An 8,573-nucleotide genomic window follows, 5' to 3' on the forward strand; every position below is an offset into this window, starting at 1 on the left:
AGTTTGACTTTTATGGCAATTTACCCATTTTTTTCACAGAGTTACGGTTCTTGAGCATAGGGAGATACCAAAAATGCTTAGGTTCGGTAGGCGATATGTACCGGTAATGCTTTAGCAGTACTCACAGAATGCATGTTTTTATTAGGTGTGAAACTATATATGGGTAATCTAAGCAATATTCCTTGTATGTTTACTGGATCTGATATATTAATTTTGGCAGGTTTTTTTTTTAGATCTATATATTAGTGGTTCAGACGAAAATCCGAAAACATGTAACTACTTTGAGACAACCATTCCACAAGCATGCATTATTGTTTGAGTATAGGGGTAATATTAGCAATTTTCCGTATCTTTACATTAGATTGCTGGATCTGATATATTTTGTCAGTTTGTTTTAGATGTACATGTATTTATTAGTGTTCATGAATACGAAAATCTGTAAAGCTTTATTGGGAATGCAGAGCCATGCATAGCAGGTTGGGTGTGGTAGACCTTGGGAACAATGAAAAAAGTGCTCTTTCTAGTGGAAATGTGCCTTCAAAAGGTCTTATATACTCTTCAACAAATGGGTTATAACTCCGATTTTATGTTTCCTACCGGTTCATGCTTTGTGAATATAAGGTCATTGCATGTCCCAAACACATTCCCACGGTTACATTCGATAAAACGCAGCTACTGTACAATAAAGTTCCAAAATGTGAATATTCGCAAAAACGCAGCCACGTGCAAACCATGTCACCACTGCACGTGCGTTGTCTGCACGTGCAACATGAACACCGACAGTATAAAAGTGCAGGGTGTTCGCTTGCCTGGCCTCTGTATCTGGCCGACAGTTGACAATCCAGGACATGCCACGTCTCAGTGAACCGCAGAGAAACAATGCCATCGGCCGACTAGACGCAGGCGAATCCAGAACGGCCGTTGCCAGAGCATTCCATGTGTCCCCAAGCACCATCTCCAGACTGTGGGACCGTTACCAGCAACATGGATCAACACGTGACCTCCCTAGATCCGGTCGACCACGGGTCACTACCCCCGGGCAGGACCGCTACATCCGGGTACGCCACCTTCGGGAACGATTGACTACTGCCACCTCCACAGCCGCAGCAAATACCAGGTTTGCGCAGGATATCCGACCAGACCGTACGGAACCGCCTACGTGAGGTAGGAATTCGTGCCAGACGTCCAGTTCGAGGTGTCATCTTAACACCACAACACCGTCGACTCCGACTGCAGTGGTGCCAGATTCATCGACAATGGCCTCAACTGCGATGGAGACAGGTGTGGTTCAGTGACGAGTCCCGATTTCTGCTCCGACGTCATGATGGAAGATGTCGCGTGTATAGGCGTCGTGGTGAACGTTATGCGGCAAACTGCGTGCAGGAAGTGGACAGATTCGGCGGGGGTAGTGTCATGGTGTGGGCAGCCATCTCACACACTGGCAGAACTGACCTGGTCCACGTGCAGGGCAACCTGAATGCACAGGGCTACATTGACCAGATCCTCCGGCCACACATCGTTCCAGTTATGGCCAACGCCAACGCAGTGTTCCAACATGACAACGCCAGGCCTCACACAGCACGTCTCACAACGGCTTTCCTACAGAACAACAACATTAATGTCCTTCCTTGGCCATCGATATCACCGGATTTGAACCCAATTGAGCATCTATGGGACGAGTTGGACCGATGCCTCCGACAGCGACAACCACAGCCCCAGACCCTGCCCGAGCTGGCAGCAGCCTTGCAGGCTGAGTGGGCCACCATCCCCCGGGACGTCATCCGTACTCTGGTTGCTTCAATGGGCAGGCGGTGCCAGGCAGTTGTCAACACACGCGGAGGCCACACCCGGTATTGACTCCAGATGACCTTGACCTTGGTGGTGTTTCCTACCACTTACTCACAATGGACTAGAGTGAATTGTGAACAATCCTGCAACATTTGGTAATTATCGGACTCACCATTCAATAATTAAATCAATTCTCCAAATGTTACGACAATGTGGTTTTGCGTTTCTTCTTTTAAAGAGTATATTAACTGTGCCCAGAATTGTGGCCCCTGTTTAATTTTGGCTGTTTACGAGCCTGGGTCGCCATATTGTTAGAATATATTAATTGTGTGTTCTGATTTCAGAAACCTCTGTGATGTTTACATGTTATTCAAGAAACTTAATGCTGTTATGTATATTTTAAGATATAAGTATTTCGTGGGATTTTTTGGAAAAAATGTAATTCTTTTTGTATACGAGTCTTCAACAGTAGGATTATATAGAAAACATTGATTAATTTGGACATTGTACATTACTTCAGACGAACAAAACATTTTGTCCCCTGTACATTACTTCAGACGAACAAAACATTTTGTCCCCTGTACATTACTTCAGACGAACAAAACATTTTGTCCCCTCAAGGAAAGAAAATGTTTTGTTATAATTGCTGCAGTGCACTCTGCTATATTCAGTAATGTTGTTTGCAAACTGACTTACCTCAAGGAAGGAAAATGTTTTGTTATAATTGCTGCAGTGCACTCTGCTATATTCAGTAATGTTGTTTGCAAACTGACTTACCTCAAGGAAGGAAAATGTTTTGTTATAATTGCTGCAGTGCACTCTGCTATATTCAGTAATGTTGTTTGCAAACTGACTTACCTCAAGGAAGGAAAATGTTTTGTTATAATTGCTGCAGTGCACTCTGCTATATTCAGTAATGTTGTTTGCAAACTGACTTACCTCAAGGAAGGAAAATGTTTTGTTATAATTGCTGCAGTGCACTCTGCTATATTCAGTAATGTTGTTTGCAAACTGACTTACCTCAAGGAAGGAAAATGTTTTGTTATAATTGCTGCAGTGCACTCTGCTATATTCAGTAATGTTGTTTGCAAACTGACTTACCTCAAGGAAGGAAAATGTTTTGTTATAATTGCTGCAGTGCACTCTGCTATATTCAGTAATGTTGTTTGCAAACTGACTTACCTCAAGGAAGGAAAATGTTTTGTTATAATTGCTGCAGTGCACTCTGCTATATTCAGTAATGTTGTTTGCAAACTGACTTAGCATTGGCAGTGCAGATTAAAAGTGGAGAAATAGTCAGAAGGATCGGTAACTTTTAACAAGGCTTTGCATATAATATTACAGTATATAGATAGACTTAGTAAAGAATTTAATTCTTATATATATTGCATGATGCAGAGTTCGCCAAATCCCAAAATGCAATAATTATCCCCAAAACTAATTTGAAAATTATGTATCATTTGTAGATGTACCACTGATTTGAACATACAATAATGGCTTTAACTAAAAAAAAAAAGAAAAAAAGTTTATATCGTGTTTTGTGTCTGAACTCTTCATATATATATATATATATATATATATATATACATATAGTCAAACTTCGTTAACTCCACCTTCGATCTCTCGAAAACTTCGATCTCTCGTTCTGAAGGGATGGCCCCATCCGAGTTGCTATACAAACTACCGTATATCTTCGCCTGTAAGTCGATCTCGGCTATAAGTCGAGTCCCTAATTTCAAGCCCTGAAAACGTATTTTTTTATTGACCCGTTTATAAGTCGACCCATGAAAAACTACTTATAAATATTGAAACATTTCTTATTTTCAGCACATGAGAACAATAATATTTGAACAAAAGAAAATTATTTTACAAACTTTGGTTTTCACGTTTTGTACATCGCATTATAGTCAGACTATTCCAATCAAACTATCATTATTACATAGCATCAAAACGAAATATTCCCTTAGTAGAGAGTGAAAGCTGTTTGACTGTTACTGTATAGTACTGTACAGATGGTTTTGTGCACAGACAACAACTTTATTTATAAACACTGACAACAGATCACTACGATAAAACTGAAAGTATCACGTTTTGCCGCCATATTAATACATGTAAGGAGGATAACTCTGGAAAGTACACTGGTTTTTGTACCAAATGATGTGTGTCCCTATTGCTCTAGATAGTGAACTGCAGAGATCAGTCTATTTTAAGGGTAAGCTCAGTAATATTCATGAAGTTAATCACCGCCAAAACATTGTTTGAACAACCATTAATGCCAGTGACCAGATTTCAAAATAAACTCAGGCAACAGGTAGTTAGTATTGTTTACATTTTTACTATTAGTGATGACTGTTAATTTAACTAAGTGGACTGTTGTCTTGGCATGTGAGTGAGATCGTACGCCTTTTCGCATAACCAAAACCGTTCTAATGCCAAAAAAAAAAAGGTTATAAAAAATAAATGTGTCAAATTAACATATTTGAGTATAAATACATGGCATACTTCAACAATAAAACTTGTAAAATAATCCCCAAAACAGTAATATTTTTTGGTGAAATTTTTTTACCCTCTTATAAGTCGACCCCCCAAGTTATAAAATAATTTTTGGGTGAAAAAAATTCGACTTATAGGCGAAGATATACGGTAGTAATAACGACCTTTGAAGACTCAAACTTCGAAACTCGATAAACTCGATCTCTCGACCTAATTCTTTGGTCCCGCTATAAAGAGTTAATAGAGTATACACCTATAAAACTCGACGCATGTGGATTGATCAAACTGTCGTTTCCGGTAGTATTTTAAAGACGAATGTCTTAACAATCATGTCAATCAAGAGAACCGCGCCTGTCTTGGGTGATTTGGGCTGTCGAGGATTAAGGTGATAATTACAGAATAATAGATCGCCGACTAAGTGGAACGAAATGATCCTGTGTTTGGTTGTCGGTGTTCGTACGTGGTGGAAAGCCTCGCTACGTAATACATAATTACAGACTCCGTCTGGTTAACTTCAAAGAGCATTTGTAATAATTGTTAGTACTGTTTGATTTTACTCTCAAAGGCGTGAATCGTGTCAAACTTTACCCTTTCTATTTATGTATCAGGTAATATTCATCAATTACTAGTCATTTGTTTATGTTAACAATTGATACACCACAGATCGAGCAATCTGGGGAAGGACCCGGTAACGTGGGGTTTGCCAGATCGGTTTAAAAAAAGTTCTGCTTTCTTGTCATCCAAGCAATCTGAATTTCACTTAGGGCTCAGAAATGGGGGTGGATGGCCAAATTGGAGAAAGAAAGTAGACGTTCGAAGATTAAATAATTTTGTGTAAAACAAATGTACTTAGTGTTATTCGACATTCATTGTTTTATTTGTTAGTTACGTTCCGCCATGTTTTGACATCTGTAAAATATGGCAACGTTACTTCCTGTTATTTATATATGTATGTAAATGCTTTCTTTTTTATTTTATTTTTTCTGTCAATAAATATATGTAGCTATATACCCAAGCATATATTTCAAATTCATCTGGGTTATCGATTTATTTACTTACATTTACAATATACGCAAAGTGAATGTACCACAAGCATCGAAGATGCCGTGGGGTGGGGTGGGATGGGATGAGATGGGGTGGCGTGGGGTGAAGTGACTGATATAGTAATTCAGAGGTAGGCAGCGAAGCGCACACTTCTTACAATATTAAGCGAAATCAACCAGCTGCAATGCAGTTTCAAATTTGAACTCTTATATATTAATTTCAAAAACTTGAACTCCCTGAAACTCGAACTATTTTCTTGTCCCCTTCAAGATCGAGTTATCAAAGTTTGACTGTGTGTGTGTGTGTGTATATATATATATATATATATATATATATATCGGGGTGGGGAAAAGCCCTTTTTTCCTGGTCTGGGACCGATTCTTGATCCCTGAGACCGAAATTATTTTTTAAAAACGTGCGTTTGCCGGTCCCACTTTTGTCATTCTTGTCGGTCTGAAGCACCTGTCCATTTCTATTATTGGAACAAATTCCTGTCGGTCAAGTGGACCGGCCAGCCCAGACATCGGTATCTCGTGCATGATTTAAAATAATAAATAAATAGTGGTCAATATGGCTGGTGTTTCAGATGTTTGTGATTTTAAAGTCTGCCTAAGTATATTGCCAGTCACTGAAGTCGGACCTACTAGCCTCTAAGCGATCCATTTGTCAAAGTCACTGAGCTGGTCAAGAGATTAAACAGACGTTAACGATAGCACCATTCTTGGTTTAGAGAGCCATCAAGGTATTACACTCCAATTAAAACAAAGGACCCAGAATTTGCAACTGGTTACAATCAACACCTGTCAACACCTATGTACGGAGCTCTGTTGGGTCGAGTGTCCTAGTCCAAAGCAAGAGGCTTTTGTGCAATACAAACTGCTTGAAATAGCATAAAATAAAATGAAATAATTTATAAATGTATTTTTTGTTGACTGTTCAATGTAGTGTATCCAATAATTATAAAGGATTTTAAAATTAACAAAAGATTTCCACCTTTTTTTTTTAACAAATGGGAGTAAGCAGAACAGCTACATGTACTGTTATCTCAAGAGCCAGTAGAGGTCAAATTTCATCCAATCAGTGATGACGTTATTACTCTCTTTGTCTAAACATGTGCTAGCTCAGGCTGTCAAACACTTCAACGGTGCCATCTTTTATTAATTCATAACTTTTATTCCTTTTTTATATTATTTATTCTATTATGTAAAATATATACAATTTGTGGGTTTTTTTCACTGATCATATGTGATTAAAAAAAAAAAAATCATGTTTATCGTTTCGCGTTCATGATTCAAGATAAAACTACAAATATCACTATGATTTAAAAAAATAAATATTTGGCAAATATCGTTTTTTAAATGTTCTTTTTTTTATTATTCCTTTCTTCAGCCCCCCCCCCCCCCCCTCTTTCGGTAATGACGACATCAAGTGGGACCGATTGACAATTTTATTTTTCCCCACCCCTGATATATATATATATATATATATATATATATATATATATATACACACACACACACACACACACACACACATATATATATATACAGTAATATAAAGTAACAGTAGAAGATGATATTTGCTAAATATAGTGTATCATGGTGGTGGCATTTGAATACTTTTATCTTGAACCATAAACGCTAAACTTCATAAACATGGGTTTTACACACAATAGCCAATGTATTTTTCATGCTGGGTGTCAGTAAACATCTATTCTATTCATAAACAGAAAAATAATTGATCACATGGGTGAAAATAAAAGGGGAATAATAAAAAAAAATTGTCTCTAAGTTTTTTTTATGGCAAATTGCATAAATAAAGTTCTTTTCTATTTTGTTCTGTTGTACACATTATTCTATAACAAACTTTCCTCTAATCACAACCCTAACTATTAATTACTGTATATGTTTCTGTTTCAGAAAACTCTATTTTAATTGTGGTGAAAAACAATCTTTATTTTAATAAAGATATTACGGTATATAGAGATATTGGCAAAAAAGTGCTTACACGTGAGTGGATATTTTGTTTATTTTGTTAGTTAACAGAGTTGTAGAAAGTACTTTTTAATTTTATAAAAAAAAATATTTAACGATGCACTCAACACATTTTATTTACAGTTATATAGCGTTATATGGTTAAGGACCACACAGATACTGAGAGAGGAAACCCGCCACCACCACTTCATGGGCTACTCTTTTCGATTAGCAGTAAGGAATCTTTTATATGCACCATCCCACAGACAGGATAGTACATACCATGGCCTTTGTTACACCAGTTGTGAAGCATAGGCTGGAATGAGAAATAGCCCAATAGAGCCACCGATGGGGATCGATCCTAGACCGACCGCGAATCAAGCAAACGCTTTACCACTGGGCGATGTCCCACCCCCAGAACGTACTTGCCCGATTGCCAAATGAGAGTAAAAATTCTGACGGATGCATTAAAAAATACAACTACCAGTCCAACGGGTGATCTGTATTTCTGACTAACTGTACGAGAAAGGAACGAGAAAGAGATTTACGTGCACATTCAGAGCAAGCTGTTGTAGCACACGCCTATCCTGGTCACAGGGACCGGCCTTGGCCGGTTCCCTCTGTCCAGAACAGGAAAGAGTTGGGGGAGGTTTAGAAGGGACGCCTGCACTGACAAGTGCAAGGGAGCACCAGCAGTCCAATGTTGGTGACAGGCGGGATATAATTGGTGCTATGGAATTTTGAAAAGTCCCATAGGATTAAGTCAAAGAGGAAGAGGTGCGCGTTTACATGGAGGAAATTTGGCATAATTTTGATGGTCGTTCTAATTGAAAAAGTGAGGAGAGCCAATAGGTTTTGCTTTTTAGTAGTCCGAAAGTGGCTCTTTATTATGACCATCTTGGTGCTGTAGGGTGTCTCCCTAGGTTGCCCATAGGGCCCTTAGAAAGGGCCTGATCTCTTCTGATCGTGGCTTGACAACCCAGGGGAGACTCGAGACTTAACTGTAATTTAATTTTTTAGATATATATTTTGTTTTTGCACTGAATCTGTGGTGTGTTTCAGTACAGTGTATACAAATAAGGCTTTGTGTTACGATAACGATACAAAATGTGTATATTTATAAATTATATAGTTTAGAAACGCCATTTTAATGCGACAGAATGTAGCTAGTGCCTAACAAAGAATGATTTCACATATCTTGTACAAATGTCATACTGCAAAAGCCTTGCTAGGTTGATGATACATACTCTATCTGTGTACAAAAACAGGAGTAAT

At 38.3% G+C, this 8,573-nt stretch overlaps 1 protein-coding gene across 1 annotated transcript in view; it reads left to right on the forward strand.

Moving 5' to 3' along the window:
* LOC121378310 overlaps nucleotides 1-7,446 on the forward strand; it is a 35,801-nt gene extending 28,355 nt beyond the window's left edge. The window contains exon 10 of the mRNA XM_041506418.1: nucleotides 7,245-7,446. Coding sequence (XP_041362352.1) covers nucleotides 7,245-7,363 — 119 coding nt within the window. The 3' untranslated portion in view covers nucleotides 7,364-7,446. The remainder of the gene's footprint in view (nucleotides 1-7,244) is intronic.
* The last annotated feature ends 1,127 nt before the right edge of the window (nucleotides 7,447-8,573 follow it).

The sequence above is a fragment of the Gigantopelta aegis genome, chromosome 8 (assembly GCF_016097555.1).
Source record: "Gigantopelta aegis isolate Gae_Host chromosome 8, Gae_host_genome, whole genome shotgun sequence".
NCBI classification, from domain to species: domain Eukaryota; kingdom Metazoa; phylum Mollusca; class Gastropoda; order Neomphalida; family Peltospiridae; genus Gigantopelta; species Gigantopelta aegis.